The sequence below is a fragment of the Anoplolepis gracilipes genome, chromosome 1 (assembly GCF_047496725.1).
Source record: "Anoplolepis gracilipes chromosome 1, ASM4749672v1, whole genome shotgun sequence".
Classification (NCBI taxonomy): domain Eukaryota; kingdom Metazoa; phylum Arthropoda; class Insecta; order Hymenoptera; family Formicidae; genus Anoplolepis; species Anoplolepis gracilipes.
The window spans coordinates 1,390,505-1,416,591 of NC_132970.1; the positions used below are offsets into that span (position 1 = coordinate 1,390,505).

Below are 26,087 nucleotides of genomic sequence, written 5' to 3' on the forward strand. Positions count from 1 at the left end.
ATACATATGTATACGTTCGTTATGTTGGAACTACTTGAAACGTAATCCTGGCCGCATTCCTTTGCGTTTGACTTTCGCAATTTATTTATTTTAATTAGTGCAGCGTTTCGCTCGCTATCGTGTATTTCGTTTTAATGGCATCTAACGGTGTTCCCTCTTTTATTTGCAATTTCGCGCACCCTCGTTAAACACTTCCTTCCTTTTTTTCCGTCGCGTCCAACTAACGAATGTACGAACGAACGAACGTTATTTCACATCACAGGCCGCGAATTGTGCGCTCGTATCGCCGTATCGCGGGGTGAAAGTGAATAAGTCGTGTATGACGTTCACGCGTGTCTCGCGTGCATGCGCGTGCATACATGCCAACGTGCCTCGTACGTCTGACGCGGCTGTCGACCACGAGGTGATCGATTGATCACAGTAAATTCCTTAATTCGTGTCGCGCAGGGACATCGATCGTACGATCGATCCTCTACTATTTTGTACGCTGGATACCAAATCGAGGTGAGGAATTGTTGGAATATCGATTGGAAGGGAGGTCCCGTTCCGATATTGTCTCAGCATTTCCAAGATGTGTAGTCGATTACAATAATCGAAACACTTTTACAGTATTTAGAAGTAAACGAATAATTTTCGGTATTAATTCTACATCCTATGAATCCTCAAATTCAATTGAGAATCTTTAGAATATATGAATATGTAAAATAATAGTATTTATTTTAGGAAAAAAATGTTAAATCTTATTGTGTGTATAAAATTTTTCAATAGTTTGGTCATCAAATTTATAAAATTTATTCTATACAGCTTATACATATATAGCGTATCGTTTCCTTAAATCTTGGAATTGAATATCATCCGTCTATTCACTGTTTCGACCGATATTACGCTGCTGATTATTGTATAATATACATTAGATTATTATATAATATACATTATTATTGTACAACACATATATTACAACATATATAGATTGCAATCGACAGTGTGTACATGTTTTAAAATTTAATCACGCATATTTCATTCAAATACATAAATTATTTTTACAAAGATATTTCCTATAATTATTTCGTGACAATTCTATACTGAATTACGTTTATCTTTTTAATTAAAGCGAATACATTAGTCACTTTAATTAAGTTCTAGTGGCTACGGGTGTTGAAGTTTCACAATTGAATGTGTATCGTAGCATTGAATTAGAGGATGCTAAATATTTAGATTTGTCAAGGATATCGTCGGTCTAGTAGAAGAGCCAACTTAGCATCGGATTTTCATAGTTCAATTAGTTCGGCTGCGATTTTATCGTGCTCGATTGATAGCACGATGGGGATTGAAATCTGTATAAACGAGCCACCATTTGTTAACACAACAACGAGATCTATCAAGCGGCAACGCGCCGTTTTCAGCTGACAATGAGTCTACGCGAAATAATTTCGCGTATTCGTCGAGGGCGAACGAAGCAGTCCAGAAACACGTCTGCAAAATTTATTTTATCGATATTATAATTCGCCCGACGAATTTTTGTTTATACGTACGAACGATAAGATTATCAATTGTTCTAAATATACAGGGACACTCTTATATTATTTTGACTCGCCATATCTCTTCCTGTATTTTTTTGCTCGTCTAGAAAAGTTCTTTTAATTTGAAAAAGTGAGCAACTTTGGATTCGAGCGAGGCGGAGGAAATAATTACTTAAAAACTTTAATTATAATAAGAATTAAAAAGTTTTAGATGAATTAGAGTAATGAAAGAACTAAACTTATCAGCTTACGTGTTACATAATTATCATTTTTTTTTTCTCATTCGGAAATGTATTATTCTTGAAAAACGAACAATTCTAATTATCTGGATAAGAATTAATATCCATCAATGTATTGGAAATATCATCCGATCCTTTATATTGGCTACAGATGATTATAGCAGTTTCAAGTATAAAAAGTTCGTCCTTGGAATAAAAATGGTCCGTCAGATTAGCAATTATAATGATGAAAAGGAAGGAAAGAAAAAAAAAAAGAAGTAGCAAAGGTAACTCCGCGAGATGAATGTCGAATGTATTTCTATCGTGAAAGGAAGACTGCGAGGTCGAGTTTTGTTCGAATAAATCGCAAAAAACTGGAGCAACCTCACAGTCGGAGTTTCTTTTTTTTTTTTTGCGCGCAAAACATTATTTTTTTTTATTACAGATTTCGCGCATATTGCGAATCATTAAGTCCATTTTCTGCATCTCGTCATGGCAATTTTTTTTATGTCCCACTCGAACACTCGTTTTCGACTTTGTGCGCGTAGAATATCGTTATGCCGCCTATTACGGGAAATTTTCCGAGAGTTAAATCGATTTGCGGTGGACCAGCAGTGAGATATTTCGAATAAGTTAAAGTGGAAGTGGAAATTGTCGTAGCTCTCGATTATCTCGATTCGCCGCGAAAACTAACGAGAACCCGAGTCGTTCTGTGATCTAATCTCGTGTATTAAACAAGCTTTCTCTTCTTTTTCCGGAAGAATACTTCCGCAAAATGCAATTTTCACAGCTCTTGTCCCGCTATTTCGTCTTACGAAGCGAAAAACTTTGGCGTGAAATTTTTTGTGTACTTAGTTGCGCTTCAATGAAACTTAGGCAAGTTTTATGTTTTCCTCCTGACAGAAATATAGTTACTTCAGAGCATAACTATCGCGAATATGTCAACTATCAACACTGTCAACTTTCTACTCATATTGTTATAAACGCTATGATATTTGATAAATTGACGTAATTGAATATATTTAAATAATACTGATTTAAATCTTACATAAGATTCATAAGATTGATCGTACGTATTTTATAAATTTTTGTATGAGCAAAAATTCTGTTGCTTGATAAATAATTGATCGATAAATATATTGAAGCCTAATTTCCAAATAAGTTTTTCTATATTCTTTATTAGAGTTTAATTTATAACAAGACTCATAATTTTATTATTAAATAACCGCAATTATGTTTTAGTAAAGATGTTAAAAAGATTTTTGAAGATTATTTTTTTCAATTTGATCATCTGAATATATATATGGCTGAAGAAATAAGTCTGATATCAAATATATATCTCGGAATTTGCACCGGCAACTTTTAGCCGAGTGTTTAGAGTGGACCTATTTATTTTCATCGTAGCGCGCGACAATTAGTTACAATTTTCAGTAATGTGGAAAAACGAACAACCACATAGTCGGTATAAAGCCAAGCCGGCGTGTGTGACTTATGAAGGCGAATGAGCGGATACAGGCCGGCGCATTGTGATTTATTATTAAAATAACGATGGTCGCGATTTCTGCGAAAGCCGAATCTCCTTTAATCCTCCTTCCGTCTTCGGCATACCGTAAATTGTCTTTAATCTCTCCGAACTTTCTTTCTTTTAAAATATAAAATGCAAATGGCACGCATGACTCTTTCATATCGTGCATCTTTATACAAGTTTTTTAATAGGTATGTTTACTACGCTATATTTTTCAGAGTTCATTATGATTGATGCACTTTTCACTATTCATTTCGTTATCCATTTTCTTGTTCTCGCACGTTTATATATCGCTATACTTTTTTATTTATTCTATTAATTGACTTATACGTACAGAATGCGTAGATAAATAAACGTGGATGGCAAATACAATACATAATGTAACAATGCTTTGTGCAATGTATGTAGATTGCATTACGCTGTAATCTCCTTCATAGACTATCGGGCATTAAGGAATTATCAGTTGATTATCCTTTCGATCGGGACGATATCGTGGGGCCTTCCACACCATTGAAACTCTCGTATAGAGCACATCTTCGACGTGTTTAATTTAATCGCAGCCCAGGCATTTCAAGAGATAGAGAACTCCTATCTATATATGCGACAATCCTGAAACGTTCCCACACTGTTCTCTGCAAATTTTCCCTGCGGATCCCAATCGCGCGCGATACAGAAATATTAAACTCAATTAATGCTTGGACTCTTTTTATCGATCGCACACTGGCAAATCCCAAACGTATTACTGTCGAAAAAAAACGAGAATATTTATTAATTAACTTAATTAGTAATATAAAACGAGGTTCTCCAATGAGAATGGAGAGACCTCGAGAGATAATCAATTTTCATTTGATACGTGAAGGCGGATAATCAGTAATAATTTCTCTTCTCGCCGATTTTTTTTTACGCGTGTTTGACGACATTATTCCAGCTAAGCGCACTGCAACGGTTTACTAATATCATTGAAATTTCTCGTTCAGAGAGATGGGGCGGCTTTTTTGCGAGATTACAAACGGTCTGGATTTTCGCCGTTCCTCACAATCGTCTTTAAAGCGCCGTTATCATTTTACTTATCTGAGCTTTATATTGTGAGATACCTGGAGAAATAATATTCTTTTCTTCTCTAATGTACAGCTTTCTCTTTACTGGCTCTTCTGTTGGTTGTGTTTAATTCAAATAACAATAATAATAATCTTTATCGTGCATGTATAAATTATTAATACAGCAGAATTGTGAACGATGAAAGAAAAGACGCATTGCTACAAAATGTATTATGACACGCTATCAACTGTTGTGATGTCCGACCCATACATATATGAGGAGAAGCTGAAAGAGAATAAACATAGATATAAACATAGAAAAAGAGAGTATAAACGTGATTATAAATATATGAAAAACGCATATATGTTTGAGATAAGAAGGTATAAAACGAAAAAAGAAATATATATAAGTCAGTAAAAGAATGATTAATACAAAATAATATAAAATTGCATGAAATAATACAAAGTAACCAACAAATATAAAATTAATATTAAGAACTATGTGTGGACGAAAAGTAGTTTGTAAGTGAGACCACAATGCATATTCGTGTAAGCTTATGTAAAATTATGAATAATAAATAATAATAAATAATATAAAAGGTTGTTGCAATTAATGATTGAATCAGGACTGAAAATTTTAAGATAAAATTTTGCTGATTAAGAATATATGAATATATTATATTTTCAATATAAGTACTTTAATATATATTTCACTAAAACTCTAACAAAAAATTAAACTCTTAAAGAATTTGATTTGCACATTTTAATTTTTAAGTAATACGTCACTATGACAATATTTGTGCTGAAGATTAATAGAGAAAGTAACATTTAATAGTATGGCTCGTCTAAATTGTAAAATAAATATTTAACATGGCTAGTTCCTGTGTACAACGTTTCGTCGATGCATTTTCACGGTGAATAAATACGCAAATGAAATTATTCCACTGAGTATACGGTTATAAACGGAGAGCTTCCATCTTCCTGCAGCGTTTAAATTACATCCTTGCCCATTGATATCGAACTATATTATGCTCTTTAGGAGAAGGATCTTAATAGAAATAACAGAGCATATCAAGATATCGATCTTGTTGTAATCGTCGAGAAATGCATTTCGGCTTTATCTTCAATAATAACGACAGGATATATCGCGCATTTGATGTCTCCGTCAGAGTTCTCCTTTGAAAAGCCCTTTCATGAGATAAACAGATTCACGCGAACACGGCCAAGAAATCGTCACATCGAGGATGATAAAAAAAAAACTGCTACCGAGATGGGTTTTCTTTCTGCTACGGATTTTCTCGCTTCTTATCCGCCATTCTTCCCACCGTTTATGAGCCGTTTGAGCGGAACGCTTTTAGGAACCATCATTCGTTTTAGGACCAAGTCCTGCATCCATTTTTCGTTTACGTTGGTCCGATACGTGAGTTGCATTATGATTTTTGTAAGACGTTCTCGCGAGATAAGGCTCAAGCTCGACGACATGAAGCGAAAGATTGGAAAAATTGTTATCGATACGTCTTAGAGCATGTGGCGTGTAGATGGAATTAGATTAGAATCTATACCGATCGATAGTATTATTTGATACTGGATTGATATTTGTTTTTCGAGCTCGACTGAAGATTAGAGTCTTTCTCGTCTTGAATCACGAGGTCGGATGGTACGGATTTTCCAGACTTTGCTAAGCACGAGGGATGATCGGGTTGACCGTTATTACTGTTGAAAAGCTGGCTGATCTCCTTACGATTTTTCAAGAATGAGCTGAATCTCGCTTTCCAGTCTCTCTAGAGGAAATCTCTGATTTCTTTCTCTCCGATGTAGCAACTCCGCTTAATATTAGATCAGCAAATCGCTTCCGATTTTTCTAGTGAAATAGTAGATGCTTACTTTTGCATTTTTGAAATTTAAATAAAGCTGATGTTTTTAAATGAAACTGATAAGATGTGAATAACAGCTACAAGTTATTCAGGGAACAATTATAAATCGCAACGGATCATTCCGATAATGAATTGTGAAACATAAATTGATTTATAAAAATATTTTCGATTGAAGATTAAAAGTAATTGTTAGCTACAAATATTTTTTTTTTTTTTTTTTGCACCGCGAAAGTGATGGAACTCTGTAAATTCTACTATCGTGCAATCTCAGTTTTTTCGTGCGTGTAACAGGCAGTAGCGGCTTGTGCTTCGTATTTGTAGAGCTTCAAGCAAACAGTTTGCAAAAGGTCACTGTACAGAAAAATTGCTATACCAAAGTTACCAGGTGACAAGCGGAATCGCGCTTTTGTACCGCGACCGGAGACATTTCGCGTTCGTTTCTCTTCCTCAGTTGATTGCACCTTTGGTAAACGAACTTTTGCTCGGGTCGACGTACATCCCTGTCGTCTGAACCCTGGGTAACTTTATCACTCGTAACGATTGTCCAAACTACTACATACGACCAAACAACGGCGGACGCGGCCAAGCGTATCGACGCGAGGATTAATGAAACCAGCCGCGCGTTTGTTGGCGGCGTCGTTATTAACTGCTGCGTTGTATGTCGTTGGTAGACGAAGCTCGAAATCCGTGTAATGATTATTAATCACTAAAACGCAATCAATTTTCATTACAAGCTGCGCCGAGTAATGATTACACGAAGAATCGGTCGACCAAATCGTACAAATCAATCGACGAAAAAAAAATGCTCTCTCCTTCTCTGTTTCCTTAGTTGAGAGAGATCATATCTCTCGTACATTTATTAGTAGACTAAAAAATATTTAGGACCTTTGATCAATGTTTATATCATTTCCGTTTGAATAAGTAACACCTTGACAGCTGTTGAGAGGTCGAACATGGCCAATTTTTTCAAACTCTATCTCCAGTACTGAGTTAATCGAAAAACAAATACTAATCAGCATAGAAACGATTGGAGGATATGCTTGATTTACGTAAAATCGCGATCACGTTGATCGGAATTGAACGAGATTACCTCTGAACGTTTTTTATCTTTCTTTTCTGCGCGTAACTTTTGTAACGCGCCAGCACGTTTTGTCATCGTTTCTATGCAAATATCCTTGAACATTGGGTTATAGGTACAATAGTCGAAATCGAATATGGACGGGACGCATGGTTACGTTCCGTAGATTAACTCTGTAGATTACTTTTGCAGATAAACTGAAAGAATGATGATTTTTTTGCAACGCAAAACGCCGATATCTGCATCCTTGAAAAATTCACATGTAATGTTTATGCATTTTTATAGGCACACAATTGTGTCAAATGATAATTTTATCTTAGCTCCGTTTATTCTTAGCTTCATAGTACATTATCGGCAGTTCGCCGTGTCTATAATTCTTTATGACACTCGTAATCGGTGCGATATTGCAATATCTCTCGCATTCTCGCCTGTCTTTTTTTACGAACTGCGAAGTTACAAAAGGTCAGTACGACCGATGCACTGTGGCAATTGTTCAAGATTTCGCTTAACAGTAAAACGATAACCAATGAAATATGCGTCTGAACGTTTTCATTTCCATTTTGCTTGCATTGGGAATCATTTTATCGTCATCTTGGCTCGTCAGCGACGCGATGATTCTGTCACACTCGAGGGACAAACGAGACACCATATATATCATAACGAATCGGCCAAAGAAGCACAAGCATCATCGTATTATCTTGATCAGAGAGAAACCGGCGAAAGAGATGGAAATTTATTTTACACCCTGAGAAGGAATTCCGACTGCATCCACTGAAAACAATTATCAATTATAAATCAATCTTTAATGGAAACATCCATTTAAACTTTTGAAGAAGGATCAAAACGTTCTGTCGTACGAAACGATCTTGCTCAAGAGGATGGTGTTACTTTAATGGTGACAATCAGAAACGAAAATATAAAGTGTTATATAAATTATATAACTTGTGTGTTCAGTTTGTGTACATTTCCTAGCTTATAAAATATCGCACTGCGCTAAAAGATGAAATTTTCGAAACATCTACTTTTCAATTTGCGCGGCTGTGAATCCTCGTTTAGAGAAACTTATGCGATAGCTTTGACACTTTTACTTTTAAGCGCTCTCCCATCACAGTTTTGCAACGACCTGCACAAGTTACAGTCTGATAGTACGAAGGAGATACTAACACGATCGTGGAAAATCGCAGGCTGGTATATAAATGTGCATTCGCGCTGGTGGGCAGAGGCAACGTCTTACCTTGACCGAGCACTTCCGGTATTTCCCTCGCTCTCTTCGCGTTGCGTAAGTGGCTCTCGCGCGATGCACTCGCGCGCGTGCTTCTCTTCTCTCGTGGCTACACAAACGTCTACCGCTCTCGCTCATTAAGCGAAATGAACGCGCAATTTCGCGCCTAAGAAAGTGAGACGCGTTCATGCAGCGTTATCATGATGGCAAAGTGCACTCGTGGCATATTGCACCTTGTGAATAATCGAAACAGTATATATATATATATATATATATGAGCAATAATAATCTTGCACTCTTGACAGAAACTTGATCATTCGCCAAATGTCACATAATTAATTGTATTTAATTTATTAATTTATTAATTGTATTATTTGTGTTTGAGTTGCACATTTTTGAGACAATATTCTTATTCATAAAATGAAGAGGATAATAAAAGAATCTCGATACATTATTATTCTTTTTAATTAATGCTTGATGCTGATCACATGACTATTTTTTTGTGAAAGTAATTTCTTGATTTTCTATTAAATAAATATTTCTGCTTTTATTTATTATTTCTAATAATAGTAAGAAAAAATTAGTATTTGAAATAAAATTTGATAACGATTAAAGAATTACTGATGAGTAGATGCAAAGGTAAAAATTTATAGTAATAGTGTCATTTGTAAAAACATTATCTAGAAAGAATATTCATGTAACTGAAAATTGTGTTATCAATAGATATATTGAATAAACAGCGTAAAACAAATATTCTGTCTAGATCGAATCAGATAGGACACACAATTTGCTATTGCAATATATACGACTCTTACCGGATAGTATATATAAAAGTCAAAATAGATAGATTTATATAAGGTGCGTATATGTATTTTCGGCCGGATATTTATTCATTTCCGGCAATCTTGATCTCCTCTCTTTTCTTGGTAATTAACTTTAGCCAGTTGCTCCAGGCCATCTAGCAGATGGAATTTATTAATCGATTTGCTTCTCCAATCACATATATCGAGATCGTAAAGTTTGTAGTCGCGAAATATTTACCATCAATAAGTAGGTATCGAGTGGCGCGGAATTCCATTTATCGGCGAAAAGATTCACGATTTTATTTATTAAATGCACTTTCCTGATTCTTTATGCGTTCACTTTATATCACGCGAAAATCGACCGTTTTATTTTATCAATCTTTTTTCTTGTAAATATATTTTTCAAATTTTCAAGAGAGATGTATATTTTTTCATCTTTTTCATAGATCCCTGTCAACTTTGATATTATTTCAAGATAAAGTTTCATGTATTAATATATCGATATTTACATATATATTTTAAGATACAAGTTTGAATTTTGAAAAAATTTGCTTAAATATCTGTCACACATACGTCCTGCAATATGTCTCACGCTTTTTTAGCAACAGCTTCCTTTAGTGACAGCTCTTGTCCGGACATTGATTTTCGCAGGAACGTGAAAAACACGTCGACACGCGGAGTTCGCGGCACGCGAACGTATATTATGGTACGGACTGCCAATCTCGTCACAGGTAGTTTGACTAAAGTTGGACAATCTGGCAACGAAGTCAGAACAACCGTGCGCTGACGTGGAATTCGCGGATTCGGGCAAAAGACGCGGCATGGGGTTTCCCCTAAGCGGGAATTTCGCGTTTCCGAGTTTCCAGTGTCCCGAGACGTCATTTATGAATGCCACTCGAAACTTTAATCGGTTCGTCTGCGGAGAAATTTGCACGCTGACGCGGCGAATTGCGTTCGAGGGAAACGTGCGGTGCAATACAAGATGCTGAGGAGATGAGACAGAAATCGTTAACTTTCCTCCAGTGGGAACGTAATGCTCGTCCAATTGCTATTGCCATTTCTTGGTTTAGGTAATTGATAACTTGGAAGAAATTTCAAATATCCTGCGAGCAGAAAGATATAACAAGTCGATAATATATTTCATAAAATGTCAATGCAATCTCGTGAATTGAAGAACTTTTATAAACAATCATAGAACGTAAAACTGCGAAGTTTGCACGATTTGCATCAGAAATTGAGCCATATTATTACGCGATTTTGTTGGAAAGATGCTCACGCATGTCCGAAGCACAAGGAACCGTGTAATCGTTGGTTGAAAAATGGCATGGTGTGGAATCGATCGAAGTCGATTGTAAAACACCCAGCATTAATCGTTTCGCCTAATTTGATGCTAATGGACGACGTGGAGCGCCGCCAAGAAATCTGCAAGTCGTAGCAGGTCATTTCTAAAGGATCCCTTAGCCGCGTCTTCGAATTAGGACAAGCAAAATCTCTTGGGCTCTTACAGTCGAAAACCTGTCCGTAAACTTTGTCTTCTTTGTCTGTCGAGAAATGCTTCGTCTCGGGGCGAAGAAAATGGATGTCCGTGAAACACGTGCATACATGTCTTACATTGTTTCGATCTCTTGCGTCGCCCATTTGTATGCTTGCTTTGCGCAGAACCGTATCTCGTTAAATTTTCATGTATTCGAGACGATTGTGCGAAGATGCAATAGTTAACTTGCGCCTCTAAAACGTAATTATTACATTAATCATACCATCTTGGATGTTTGTCAGGATAAGCAAACTAAATAAGCAATGACAAATTAAGCACATTCAACCAATGTGAATACAACTTAAAATACAAATTTTTGATGAGAAAGTTGTTTCGATTTTAGATAAGTAAATAAAATTATTTATATATATATAAGTATACGAAAATAATTTCATTTATTTTTATTTAAAATCGAAACAAAAAAATTTATATCTTACACACTGCAATATTGCTGATTTTGTACTTCAATAAAGAGATGATAGTTGCTCATTTATGTACTTTTTGACACATTTTAATTTTATTTTATATATACATATAACGTGATTTGACAGAAATAGAGATGAGCAATATAATGACATATTAAATGAGATGAAAATTTGTCAAAAAATAAATGAACGTTTATCATTATCTATTAAATCATATTGTATTCTAGACAGTTGTTCTACTGTCATTACAAAAAAAATTTAAATAAGTTTTTGCTTAAAAAATTACAAATATTATACAGATCTTTAAAGATTGCCGGAGAGATTTTTTTGTAGTACACGTAAAAGCATTTTCCTTCGTGAATGAAATAGAAAAATTGTACGACCAAAGTTGGATGATATCTTAGGATATCTTCAGAAAAATTAGAAAGACGCGAAAAATTTTTAACAAACAGGATCAAGAACCATAGCAGTTCGATATTGTACGAGAAATTTCTTGGTGAATTTTTTTGTTACACGGCTACATAATATCGTGTGGCGAGCTTTCTCATTGGAGTTTATCCGACCGACCTAAAAACCGTTCTCCGCCTAGTAATCTTGATGCGCACGAAAGCGCAAGGTGAGCAATATTGCAGCGTGTAAGACGTGCACAACTCGGCGGATGGTCGGGGCTTTTTCAATCCTTCTTATGTGAGACATTATATCTTTGAGTGATCCTTTAGGATACTCAAGAAACTCGTGTTATCGATTGAATATTAGAAACATATTTTGGGCACGTTTTATGCTAGTTATTCTTGTTTTTTTATACAAAATTTCGCTAAAAAAATTTTAAAATTATCGTAGGTTTTCTGACGGCAAATACATGTTTTTCTGAGGCATACTGTATTATTGTTATACCTTTAAATCTCCATTAAATGATATTATGGAATTAAGTAAAGCTTGTATATCGCATAATCACGGCGAGGAAGTTTGCTTAGTGACGAGATTCCCTAATCTTGTTTCAACGAAATCATCCGTCCGTCGCTTTACTTAGCGATGTGTCATCTGCGCCCACTTATCATCAGTCGCATAAGAATCGCACAGTCGGAGATAAAAACGCTAAGCCCGTAGCATTGGAAAGAAAGATTCGTAGCACTGTAAAAGTCATAAATTGCGAACTGCGCGACGCGATAAATAGCTTATCACCGAATATACAGAAGAAAATTGTAAATTCTTTTTATCGTAACGCGGACCTTTTTTCTCGAATTGCAGGCGCGTGATGAATTCTTTTTCGACAATATCTTGACAGTAAGGTAAAACTAATTTTGAAATATGCGATAAATTCACAAAGTAAAAATATAAATTATATTGTATGAAAAAATAATTATAAAAAATTAATTATATATAAATTATTATATTGTGCGCGAAGCACATTTATTTTTTATAATAAGATTCTTAAATGAAGCCCTCTCTCTTTCTCTTTTATCTTGGAAAAATTTTTCAATGTAATTACAGCGAGCTAAGACGCCTTTAACAAATCGTTAAGAAACCTACTTTCGCATTAAAGTTCTCGCGGAACTTGAGTTCGGAAGCAATTACAACCTTCGGTTAGCAAAGTTTTTTTTTTCATGCTAGGAATTGTCAAAGTTTCGTTTCCTTTCACGGGATGATAAGATTGGAATGGCAAAGCAGGCGCACAGCGACGACGACGAATAGAGGCAAGTTTTGAATTACAATGCATTTATTCGCGTACGTTGAATTCCTATATGCTTGACGGTAGAAGGATGCATCACATTTCCATGGGGACGAAGACGCGAAGAATCTATCTGGATATCTCTTGATCGCGATACGGATCTTACCAAGCGCAAGAAGCACATCTTTTCTACACACGAGGAGAAGACGAGGAAAGAAATCTGCTCCCGCTTTTCTGATATAGCTCTTTGGGATGTTTCTCTGCGAGTACAGGCACGAATAGAAAATATCATGCGATCTGGGCTCTATATCCGTCGAGAAGACTCTTCTCTCCTTTGGTATAATCGTCATGTCTAAATGCAGCTGTGCAATTCACACAGCAGTCTTCTACAGTATGCAACGTGAGTTACTGAAATAGTGGAAGAAAATGTATGTCTTGAAAATAGATTTGCAAAAGTTGAGTAGTTTTCAATGTATTTTCGGCTTTAAATATTTAATAGGTGATCTTTTTCTGAAAGTAAATTTATCTATTTCTTTATAGAATTTTACAATAGATGAAGATGCATCTCTTAATAATCGATTTAAATGTATATCGTGTATTGAGAATAAAAACATATTTAATTTATTTTGAAATTACCAAGATGACAGAATTACTCTTGAATGAGAGAGAAAGAGAAAGAGAACGTTTTTAGCTTTTACAAAAATATATTAACTAAATTGGGAATTTAATTGAACGGCTGATTTATAATATAATCTTATCTTAGACAATTAAGAAAATAAATTTCACATCGACAAAAATTATTTTAATGAAAATAAATAATCAAGAATATGTGTACGTTAATATAAATATTTATATTAACGTACACATTGTTAATATAAATATTTATCGAATATATGTTGCATTTTTCCCAGAAAAATAAAATGTAGGATTGTTTTCTCTCTAGGAAGAATAAGAAACTTGAAGAAGACAAAAATATTTTTATGTTGTTGTACGTTGAACATTCGATACAAATCGCCTTTCGTAGACAATTTTGCCAAACTGACGTGAACTTTCTCGCCACAATATATAAAGCCGTGCATTTAGGTGCGAGTTTATGACGGTAAGTCTCGTCGACATCCGGTGTCCTTGCACGTTGCCATTTACTCAAAAAAAGTCACGTCAGGATGATAGAAGAATAGAAAAAGTTTTATCGCTGTTATTGCTTTATTGTCAATTATTTTGTTCGTATAATTTGGTCTCTTTCATTATATATTTATTGCAGAATTCACAAATAAAGAATATTAAATGTCATTAATCGATAAAGAAAAAAAGAGAGAACGAAAGAAGCAGTCGTCTCGTTTAGTTATCATTTGCATCGTGCTTTTTCTCGTACAGCAATAAAACGCTTGTGACAGGGTGTGAAAATAGTATAAAACTGTGTTGAGCTTCTCGAAATTGCACTGAGTTGCAAAATTAAGAGAGACTAGCTCGCAGGTGATACGTGAAATCCACCAACGTTATGTGTAATCTACCAACGTCTCTTCATATTGTGGGATTATTTTCTACGTTTTACAAAGGATATTGCAAACGTTATGCAACACAGATATAACTGAAACAGGACGACATCCTGAGTGTGGTGGTAGCAGTTATCTACTAGAATCAGTATTATTATGAGCCTTGAGTAATACTATAATACTGAAGATGGAATTAATTTGATCCCTTAGCTTCGTTCAAACACCATAATGGTCGAGGAAGCGCCGGTTATTTCAATTATCTTGAATTAACGCTCTAATTATCCCGAATGCAGGATTATTTGTGTAACCGCATTACGACTGTGATATTAAAAAGCGTGGCGCTAAATCTGTAAAATTATTATAAATCCCAGTCTTTGCTCCTTCAAAGGAGTTTACTGGGCGTAACCTCGCGGGACTCTGCGTATGATTGTTTCGAGAATATATGATTATTATATCTTGAAACGTTATGTGTATTTAAAAAGAGATGGCCTTTTATTCTTCATTCTTTGTTTGTGTCGTATCACTCGGACCTGCAATATTCGCGGTCACCGCCGCCTCTTCTCACCACATTTTCTGCTTTTCTCTTCCCCTTTTTCCACCTGGACACCCTTTTAAATCATGGCAGTAACCATACGTAACATACCGGGTGCTCGAAAACTGCCATTCAGAATTTACACGCGAATTGCATACTGCACGTCGCTCTCCCGGATATTCCGTTATTAAAAACTTAAATCAGATGTGGAAAATATACGACTTGACATACCTACGTTTCTCGTATCGTAAGAAAAAAGTTTCGTCGCGTTCTTTACATGTCCGGTACGATTTGTTTACGATTTTCACTTCTCATTTTCTTCCCCCTGGTTGGATAGCGGAATTCTCGCTCGAGATGTGTGCAGCCTGCATCGATGTTTGCCTATAAGCACTGCCGCGGAAATCGAGGATATATCCGCGGATCGATCGGTAATCGCCTTTTCTACTAAAGCTCCACCAGTTGGACTATAACTGTGAATGCGGATTGCGAATTTGCGATAGGCACATGCTCCGCGGCATGATGGACATTTTCTGATACGAGAGGCGCTCTAGAAAAATTGCATTTTCGTTCCTATCTAGTGTTATATAAGGCACAATTTAAATAGAACAACTAGAGCGTTATAGGCAGACACTAAAAGGGTGAGAATATATTTAGAGCTCTTTGCAAAAAATTCTTTTTATTTTAATAAATATTTATATTCGGAGATGATTTTTAACGATATGAAATGTTTCTGATTCCACTGACTCATAAATGTACATATGCATAAACGTTTAAAAACCTGCATTGTTTTTCAGAATTAATTGTTTATTTAATACTATTGTTATTTACATTATTTATTTCTGCCAAATGAAATATGTATTTTTCTATTCCCGCATTCGTGTCGCATTCATCTCACGTTCGTGCATAGTTTGCTTCACAGTGTGTGCAATAAATTATTGACGAACAATATCTCGAGATTCGTTCCTTCCGCATCCTCGCGCGACTATCTGCGAGCTATTCTACATCACGGAAATATAAATCCATCTTTTTCCACCCGCCGTGATACGCGCACGTAGACAAAAGTTACGGCCGATCTCTTCGTACGTAGAAATTCTAAACGGAGCAGAATTCTCTCTCTCTTTCTCTCTCTCTCCGCTCCGCGAAAACTTTCGCAGCTTTTGTCGCGAGAACGTGGGACGGAACTGCTGCGATTCCATCTTCCGGAATCATGGGGGCGCGCACGCTTCTCATTTTATTTTTTTCTTCCGAATTGTCGGAGAGAAGTTGTGAATCTCTTTTACCCCCTTTATCTCACTTTGCCGCACTCAGTGCTGCGTTACGCTTCTTGAACTTTCGCAAATAAATACGGGTACCGTATATAGAGATATCCCGGAAAATTGAAATGAATAATATCTAATAATAGGAGAAGATATCTCTTAAGAAGAGCTCACGAAGAAGCATACAAATCAGAATCTGCGAATTAGCACTGTTAGTAATGTTCCTTTGAAACGTCATTTATCTGAAGAATTTTTTTACATTAAGAATTACTGCTATATTATTGGAAATTTGAAAGATAATTTATCCCAAGGATTTTTTTTATATTAAAAATTAATAATATATTATTGGAAGTTTGAAAGATATTAGCCTAAGGATTTTTTGTATTAATAATAATTAATGATACATTAAATTAAGAATTAATGATACATTATTAGTCATTTTGTACTTTTGTGATATTTGAATATTCCTTCTTAGAGAAATATTTCTATTAAATCTTTTATATTACTAAATTCTCTTTTTTCTTTTTTATAAAATACATACAAGATACCAGACCAAGGAAGAAAAAGAAATATTATAGAAAGAAATACGAGGAACGGAGGATGTTCTGCATAAATTTGTTTATTTCTGTAAAGTGGAACTATAAAGTTCAACGAATCGACCATCTTTTAAGCTGTGTATTGAGAAATGAAGTAAGCATTGGGTAATAAAATACTGAGATTTAGTTGCATGTTTGTGTGTCAATTGCCGTGTATCCCGAATAATCCGGATAGAATTTGGTGTGAGAAGCTGAAGAAGAGGAAGATTTTCCTCTCTTACGTCGGTAAGATAAGAACAGGTATTACGACGTTGTTAGACGGACGAGAGAAGAGAACTTTGTAAAACTCTTCTTTTATCATCATGTTCCATTTGGGTCCTTTTTTTCATTCTCCCGCTTTCACGATTTCGTTTTTCTGCCTTTAAAAGTTTTTCCGTTCTCTCTGAATTATTTCTTTTCCTTAGACAGTAAAGGTTCTCGTCTTAATTAATGCAAGTTTGCTTAATAAAAATAAAATAATGTCATATAAAATAAAATTCAATTAATATGTTTACGCAACTGATAACGATATATAATTTTAAATTTTACATATTTTATATCATCCGTGAATATTTCAGCAAATTTTAATAAATTGTTTTCGTTGGTTATAATTACATTCTTTGTTGAATGCACGAAACGTATAACACATTCAAGTTTTTTTTTTTTTTTTTTTTTTTTATAAAATATGTCAGGATTATACAGTTACCTACACGACAAAACAAAAATAGGCCAAGAGGAATGCTGAAGAAAACTTTTTAAAAAGCGGATTTTATTCTTTTTAACCATATCGTGAGAATTTATGACTGCAGTATTATCATTAAATTATACAAAGGGCGTAGAATCAGGCCGTTGAAACGTTTATCAAACTTTCGTTTAACTAACAGCTATCAAGCAATTTTCGTCGTAACTCTAACGAAGCTTCTCAAATCCGCAATAATGTAGCGAAGTCCATAAATTTAACGGGCGAGACTTGTCCACAAAGTTGGTTTGCGGATTTTATTGCCGAGACGATTACAACTTTGTTGCACCTGCGACGTTTATGGTGGACATCGTAGGAGTGCGTTTACTCCACTGTGGCAACGTTAAATTTACATATTGTACAATCTTCCCTCGCTACGGTAAAGGTCGCACAAGTGTCTGTTTTCAGAAATCACGTTAATTGCCGTCGTCCGAAACGATGTCGCTTTTATGTTTTGTCTTAAACCTCTCGAGTACCTGCGGAACTAGCGATTTAAGGATATCGCGTTAAAGCTGAATTTCATTTCCTGTGCAGAGTTAGTATCAGTGTTAGTAGTCTCCTTATCATTAGTAGTTTCTACGCCGCGTCGCACAAATATACAAACGACTTTTGCCACGGAAATCCGCGTCAACGCTCGATAATTATTCAATTATATAACGATTATATTTGAATAGAGTACTGGCGTACTCTTAACGTGGTGTACTTAACGTTCAAGTTTTGCGAGCGCTTGTGAAAGTCGCACACACAATGTACGTATGAATAAACTAAACTTTGGAATATTCTGTTTGTTCCGCTCGAAAACCAATAAGATAAGGCGAACTGCACCAGCTGCATCAAGACAGCTTTGCATCTGAATAAGGAGATTTCAGAACCACCCGAGGAAACAATTAATAAACAATGGTTTTATTACACGTATATGTGTGTGTATATATATATATATATATATATATATATATATATATATATAATAAAAAAAACTTGAATATGTTTTGTGCATTGAACAAAAGATGCAATTACAACTGAGGAAAAACAATTATTAAAATTTACTGAAATATTAACGGATCATATAAAATATGTAAATTTTAAAGTTATATATATATATATATAGTCTGTCTAATAAAAGCATGACCGGCAAAACTTTTATCTGGAAATTGTTATCAAAAACTCTTGAAAAATCAGACAATAGGATGCTTCCTGTACAATGCATTATTGATAAAGATCCAGTTGCTCTAGTTAGCTTCGTGAAAAACCGTGCATTTAAATATGCTACGTATGTTATCAAATGGTAATTAAATGTTATCATTACTTCATACAAATTCAATTGAAAATATCTAAGGAAATATGAAGTTAAAGAAGAAAGATACGAAAACGATTAATTGAAAAAAAAATTAATTTGACAGATTTTTTTGATTTAGACATTTTTACTTCAAGAGTATGGTGTCAATTTTTTAAAAATTTGTTTTAAAAATGTCAAGTAATGCCACAATTATTAATAACAAAAGCAATTAGAGGACTTATCAATATGAAAGCGTCAAAGTGCTAATTAAGTTAATATATGTATAATTTTTTTATTTTATAATAATCCTCGAAATCATGTCGGTCACGCTCTTATTAGACTATACATATATCATTATTAGTTACATGAAAATCTTTATTTTATTTTATATGGTGATATTGAGGCCAAAGTTTCTCGTACAAATTGCTTCATTAAACATTTGATAAATCTAAATTATTTTTTTCTGCAGTGCAGACTTTTTTTAGTGCGTGGATTTAGGCTACTTTAATATGAACTTTGAAACTCCCTAAAACTGTCGCTCCACTTGTCTCGCATAATATCCGGACGATGATGTGACAAAGTGGAATTTTATACTGTGGTCACATTTACATGGAGACAAAAGAAGCAAGGGTGGCAAGGGAAGGAAACAGGAAATTCCATGGATATTCGATCGTATTTTCAGGTGAATTCGTGTCGAAATTGGGAGAATTTCGAGGCAGCTACGCTGAAGGGCAAAACACTTTAGAAGTTTGTTACATTCACATATATATTACGGAGAATGCGTCGGTAGTTTGCGCATCCTTCTGACCACTCTTGCGACTACCGTCGTGTCGTCATATGGTCCAAAAGTTTTCCGTTCATCTCCAGTGGTTCTCATTGAAATTCCAAACACACTTCGCGCACACACGCGCGCCACGTGAATATAGCCCGCTCTTTCGCTCTCTGCCTCCGACATCGAGTTTCAATATTTTCTCAAGAAGTTATTTGAATGGTGCGCTACCGATCTTTCCCAACTATTCGTGGTAATAAAGCTGGCCAATATTTAAGAAAGCATAATATAGTGCAATACGAGACCGGAATAATATATATTTTATTTCTTTATATTGACTGCTGCTTTATAATATACAGTCATGTCAGGAAAATTCTAAAATGCGAATAAAAAAATAATTATTCAAGATACATAAATTGCATAAATTTCGGCACTATTGAAATTTACACATTATATAAAGAAAAAAACCATATGTCATGGCATTAGATTTGAAAAAAAAGCGAAAAACTTTTTAACGATGCCCTTTTATAGGGCAAAATGTAAAGTTAGATTGCCATTGTCGAGCAACTTGCCTCGCATCGACCACGGAACGTCCGTAATTTCATTTCAGTGAGCGAACGGACATCGAGTTTGCTATCGATGACCCGGATGGCATCTCTCAGCGTTACGGAAACAAAAGCCGGATTAATGACGTTGTAGACGACGGCTGAAGCGATCTCGATTGTAATAAAATCTAAAGTTTGGGAAAGGAGTTAAAACGCTATAAACTCCTGAACAATTGCATTTGAAATTCGTATGTACTTAACATTCTTTAATAAATGCCATTTTACCTGCTAACGCGAACAAGTATTGGTTGAATATGAATAGGTCCTTTTTCTGACCCTCGTTATGACAATAGTGAGAAAAGTTCGAAGTTTATCTGCCTTTGATACTCATCTATCTTTTTAAACATCTCGAAAAGTGTAGGGATATATTGTTTCTAAAATAGTTTTATTCCGCTTGTGCACTTATTTTTTTAAAAAGGAAACAACATTTATAAAAACACCTGTGTACATAAGAGATGTTGTAAATATTTTGAATTATTTCTATTTAATTTATCTTAACACATTTTATTTAATAGACTTAAGCATACGAATAGTTATACATGTATAAAGATACTTGACTGCGAGAGGAATGGTTTTATTACAAAATGTCTATTAAAATCTTGTAAAAAAATTTCCTGAAAATTTTCTGATCTACCAGCTTTTTTTGGCCAAAATATCAGGTAAAACAATATTTTAAATAATTTTGCTGCAATTTTAAAATATTTTTTTTATTTTACACTTTGTCTAACACTTTTTACTTGTAAAGAAAAAACACAAAGTAACTTAAGTTTCAAATGTTAGATTTACAAATGTAAAAAACCTAAATAGCTTTCATTAAGATAAAAATTTTTAACTTTCATAATATTTTCATTTTTTATCATTAAAAATTAAAATAAAGGATATGTAAAGCATATTCAATATTTTGTTAAGACATTGAAGAATATAAACCGAGATGGATATATAATTATAATTTACAGTATAAAAGCAAAACAATTAAAGGGAACATTTTTTTAAACAATTTGCTGAATCCCAATAAAATTCTGATGAGAAAATTTTATGAGAATTTTCTGATTTCTCCAGATGTAAGAAAATTCCCTGAGAATTCCAAATTTTCAGAGAGGCTTTTCCAGAGAGTATACACTCTGTATTATATGATAATGCTTTATTCTCGCGCGGCTTTTGAATCGAATAAATATCAAATTAATTCTATGTAAATGTATGTGAAAGACGAAATATGTACATGTAATTTCTTAAAAGAATTACTGGGACATTAATGACGAATTATTTATTGCGGATAAATTTGTCTCTTTCTCTCTTTCTTTTCCCTTTTTCTTTAGTAAAAGGTATGTAGAAATTAATAGAAATAACAAATTTGTTGTAACAAATTCTCTTTGAATCGTACTAGCAAAGTTATTAGTTTTGGACGTGTTATTCGCGATAAAACTCGACGGTGTCACAAAAATCAAGGACTTTTGGGGAATGATAGTTAATAGTTTTTAACGGAGAAAACTCGTCACTTTTCAGAAAATGTCAGAAAGCTTGGCCTTTTGTTGGAGCACGAGCGAGAAACTTGAACCGAAAAGTACGGGACGTGACGGGAAAGTTCAATCAAGGGATTCCGTAGAGCTGCATATACGCAGTAAAAGCACACCGGTACTTAAGCGTAACGAACGTTACGTCAAAATCCACATGAAATAACGCGTGCCGACGGTTATTCCGCAGCACTACCGTGTTCCGTACACCCTAGAATCTCGTTACTCGCGTTCCAACGTGTCCCTCGCACGCCAACCTCGGAAATATTTTCTGTGAAATGAACTTTCTTCCCTGGGTGCGTAATTTCGATGTAATACATATTTCGAGTATACCTTATAATCCCTAATTTACTTTTTCGTATTTCGATTAACAGAGATGTGACGTTTAGAAAGTTTCAATCTGGCATTGCTTGTGCAAGTATTTTACACGTTCAACGAACCTTTTCCCGAATTCCTTATTTTTTTTTTTTTATTTAGAATAATTATTTGAATAATTTTCAGGAAAAACAGATATAGATTAATTTTGAAAAAATTCTCTTTTTAAATAAAAATTATAATTTTTTTTTTTTTTTTTTTTTTTTTTGTTAAAAACTTATGCTTTACAAAATAATTTAAGCAATTACTTTAAATATACAGTGAGAGTTGATTGCTACGTCTGATTAATTTGGGATAATTAAAATATTTTCTTTTTTAATTTTATTAATGATATTGAATGTATGAAATATGCGGCTGCCGTGTATACATATAACGATAAAGAAAATGTAACGTTGAGCCAGCTATGGATTTCCGCGCGAGCTGCGTCGGTTGTCATCAGAGACGGATTGAAGAGAACAATGAAAGAAAGGATGGTAACCCGCACACAGGCTAGCGGAACGATACGTTTACGAGACTCCCTAAACGCTGTGCTTCCGAGAGACGATGGAATGAATGATGCACACTCGAGAGACAGTGCGAAACGTTGCGTTTACGAGGCGGTAGAAGGCTGCATTTATATGAAAGACATGCCGGTTTTACCAGCGACAGTGATGTATTCACCTTAAATCGCGAGTAACGTATAAGTTTGAACCGTCCTTTGAAAATAGAAGAAAGATTATTTTTCTCTATTCTAAATCAAAATTTTAAAAAAGTTTGTCAGTACAGAAGGAGAGAGAGAGAGAGAGAGAGAGATTTTGAAAAAAGAAGAAAAATAATTATTGTGTAAATTGTAATTATATATACATATCATCAAACAAAATGAGAGAAGAATTCTGATAAGAAATTAAATTTCTAAGTTTATAGAGGGCATCGTAATATATAAATCCGCTACTGGTAAGAAGCAGTCAGAGGATGCGTTTGAGAGAGAGATGGCACAAAGATATGCTTGCGACGGCAAAGCAATGAACTTGTGAGAGACGACGGAAGGATGCATTTACTAGCGGCGGCAGGGGCGGAATCTACAATTTTCTTCTTTGAGGGACTTGCTTTACTGTTAGTGATTTTAATGAAACACTGCACGCGCATTTCTCTTTTCTCAAGAAAATAAATTATGTAATGAAAGACTTACATAAAATATAAAGCGAAAAATAAGAAGAAAGTAGGAAAACGATGATACATGTATACAATTAAAATTTTTATATACAGAGGTCTTAAATCTCCGAATATTTTTTTAAGGGCGGATTCTCTGGCCAATTTGGAGACGATTTTTTTCAGCAAAAATGTCGAGGGAAATCATCAATTTTTGTTATTATATATCTATGTAATAATGAGCTTTCAATTAAAATTTTATTAAACTCTATCTGAAATTATAACTGAAGAATATAATTGTATTAATCTTTTAACTCTACAAAGTTTAATTTGCGAAAAATCGGTTTTTCAATCGCTTATAACTCGAAAATTATTATGTGTAACATTTTCGCTGAGAAAAAAATCGTCTCCACATTGGCCAAGAATTCACTCTTAAAAAAATATTTGAAGATTAGACATAAGATAAGACACTCTTCTACAATAAAATATCTTCTCTTATATAGAGTTTATTTTTAACGTAAAAGTGTTTGCACTTTTTTAATCAATTTTCTTCTTCTTCTTTTTTTTCTTAGAAATAACATTTTAATATTAATCTAAATATAAAGTGTAATGTAAATAAAATAAATTAATTCATAATTAGTTTCTTTAATTAACATTACACTTTATATTTAGGGTAATATTAAAATGTTATTTCTAAGAAAGAAAAGGAGAAAAAGGAAAAAATTGGTTAGAAAAACGCAAACACTTTTACTTAAAAATTTTACATTATCAGCAAATATTGTTTTTCTATTTCAATTCAATATTTCATGATAGTCCTTAAAAAACATTAGATAATTCCTGAAGGGATAATGTAAGGACGAGAGTATATACAAATAAAAAATATTGAGGTTCTATTAATATGAATATTATGTATTAATTATCCTAATTTTGAATAGTTTTATTAAATGCATAATTTGTATTTAGTAATATTAAAAATATACCTAATAAAGATCAAAAATTTATCAGGAAGAAATATTAATTGGCGAAGGGAGTTTTAAAAGAAAATTATTAATTAAATTGATTATATTTTCGATAATTAAATTTTTAAGAGGATTTTTATATATATATATATATATATATATATATATATATATATACTAAGAACAATAAATTATAATAACTAAATAATTAATAACTAAATTAATTAAATAAATAACTAAATTAGTTTGGTTATTAGTAATTTATTACTTGAGCGTTATTGCGACATATGTATAATTAAATCAAAAATATTCTGATATCATTTATAATACATCTTACTTTGTTATTTATTATATTATTGTTTAATTATTACCTATTCCGTTTGTCATGACACATTTTTGCTCTCTATTGTCGATTATAATTTATTGTTCTTATTGTTAGTTTATATTCAAGAGAGCACTGATTTTATTTATTCATTATATATATATATATATATATATACATATATAATTTTACATTTTTAATAATTCTATTAAATGCCTAATTTGTATTTGAACAATAATGTATACATATATTATTGCTCAAATATAAATTATACATTTAATAGAATTATTCAAAGCATAAAATTAAAATGATTAATATAATAACTATATTTATATTAATGGAGTTTCAATATTTTTTTCTTTGTACATTCATATCAGTCTGGAAATAGATTACAATTCTTTTAATTTATATAATATTTGAGTGATTGGTATTATTACAATTTACTTATTATCTAAGATCACAGCTTTTCTTGAATATATATTTAAGGACAAATATCATTTTTAATGTGCACCTTTAATTAGTAATTTCAATATCTCTATACATTGGAAATCTTATAGTTCAATGAATTTGAGGGGGATTTTCAATTGAGAGAGAAAAGGTGCGACGCAATATTCTTGTCGCAGACAGCGGCAGCGAATGAAAGAAGGCAGAAGTGGAGGGGGAAATTCGAGAGAGGGTGGGAGATTCGTGAGCAGGGAGCGTGGCTGCTCAGTCAGTCCGCCCGGAAACGCGCGGCTGAAAGGATGTTCGTTGTTTTGCCGGAGCGTTTCGTACACGTGGTCGCGCGAGCGTTTCTCTTTCTTTTACCGCGCCAATGGTTTCGTGGTGGGATCGTGTAGTGCGTTACGTTAGGTGTGTAATATATGCGTGTATGTGTGTATGCAGCCAAGTGTAATGTGGTGTAGCGTCTAGCGTGCTCCAACGATCACCGTGATAGAGAACGACGCTGCAGAACGGAGTAATGGTCAGCTTTAAGAACAACAACGTACCCAGGTATTTTTCTCGACGCACTCGTACGGATTCGTTCGACCCGCTCGACGACCGCAGTCGGGTCGGAAACCTTACAGAGTAAACGTGCGAAGGGATTAAATGGTAATTAAATGAATTATTTTTCACTCATGTGTGTTTGATTTTTGTAACATGAATATGGAAGCGAACGCATTATACGCACTTTTTTTTTTTTTTTTTTTTGTTCTTTTGGAACTTAGGCACAATGAATCTTTTCACGTTCCATCCAATTGAATAATTTTAAATTAAATTTCATCCGATTAACGCGGATGTATATTTGTAAAGCGTAAATTAGAGCAAGTAAATTCATTGTACAAGTTAAAGTGATTACTATATCGAAAATAATTTCGCGCTACGGCACAAGATTGCGTACCGTACAATAATAATCGTCTTACGTACTTAACGTACTTAACGCGTGCGTGAACGGAACGACGTTAACGCCACGTAAAACATTCATAGTTTTCAAGATGCAGTTAGAATTCGTATTATTTAGATGCTGGTCGAGATAAAGAAAATTGGTACAAAAAGAAAAAAAAAAAAAAAAAAAACGGAGCACGTGCAAACGTGCATCTTGTAAAAAGAATTTTTCATTTCAAACAATACTTGAGGCTTTGATATATGTCTAGCGATGCTT

At 33.9% G+C, this 26,087-nt stretch overlaps 1 protein-coding gene across 8 annotated transcripts in view; it reads left to right on the forward strand.

Annotated features, from left to right (window-relative positions):
* The window catches only part of LOC140671022 (uncharacterized), a 151,366-nt gene that overhangs the window by 16,203 nt on the left and 109,076 nt on the right, over positions 1-26,087 (forward strand). Inside the window, exon 1 of one of the 8 annotated variants that reach the window (XM_072902048.1) lies at positions 25,150-25,438. The exons of 6 other annotated variants lie outside the window; for them this stretch is intronic. In XM_072902048.1, the coding sequence (XP_072758149.1) occupies positions 25,407-25,438 (32 nt within the window). In that variant the 5' untranslated portion in view covers positions 25,150-25,406. Of the gene's footprint in view, positions 1-25,149; positions 25,538-26,087 lie in introns of those variants that run through there. One more of the 8 variants, XM_072902077.1, reaches the window with a different exon arrangement.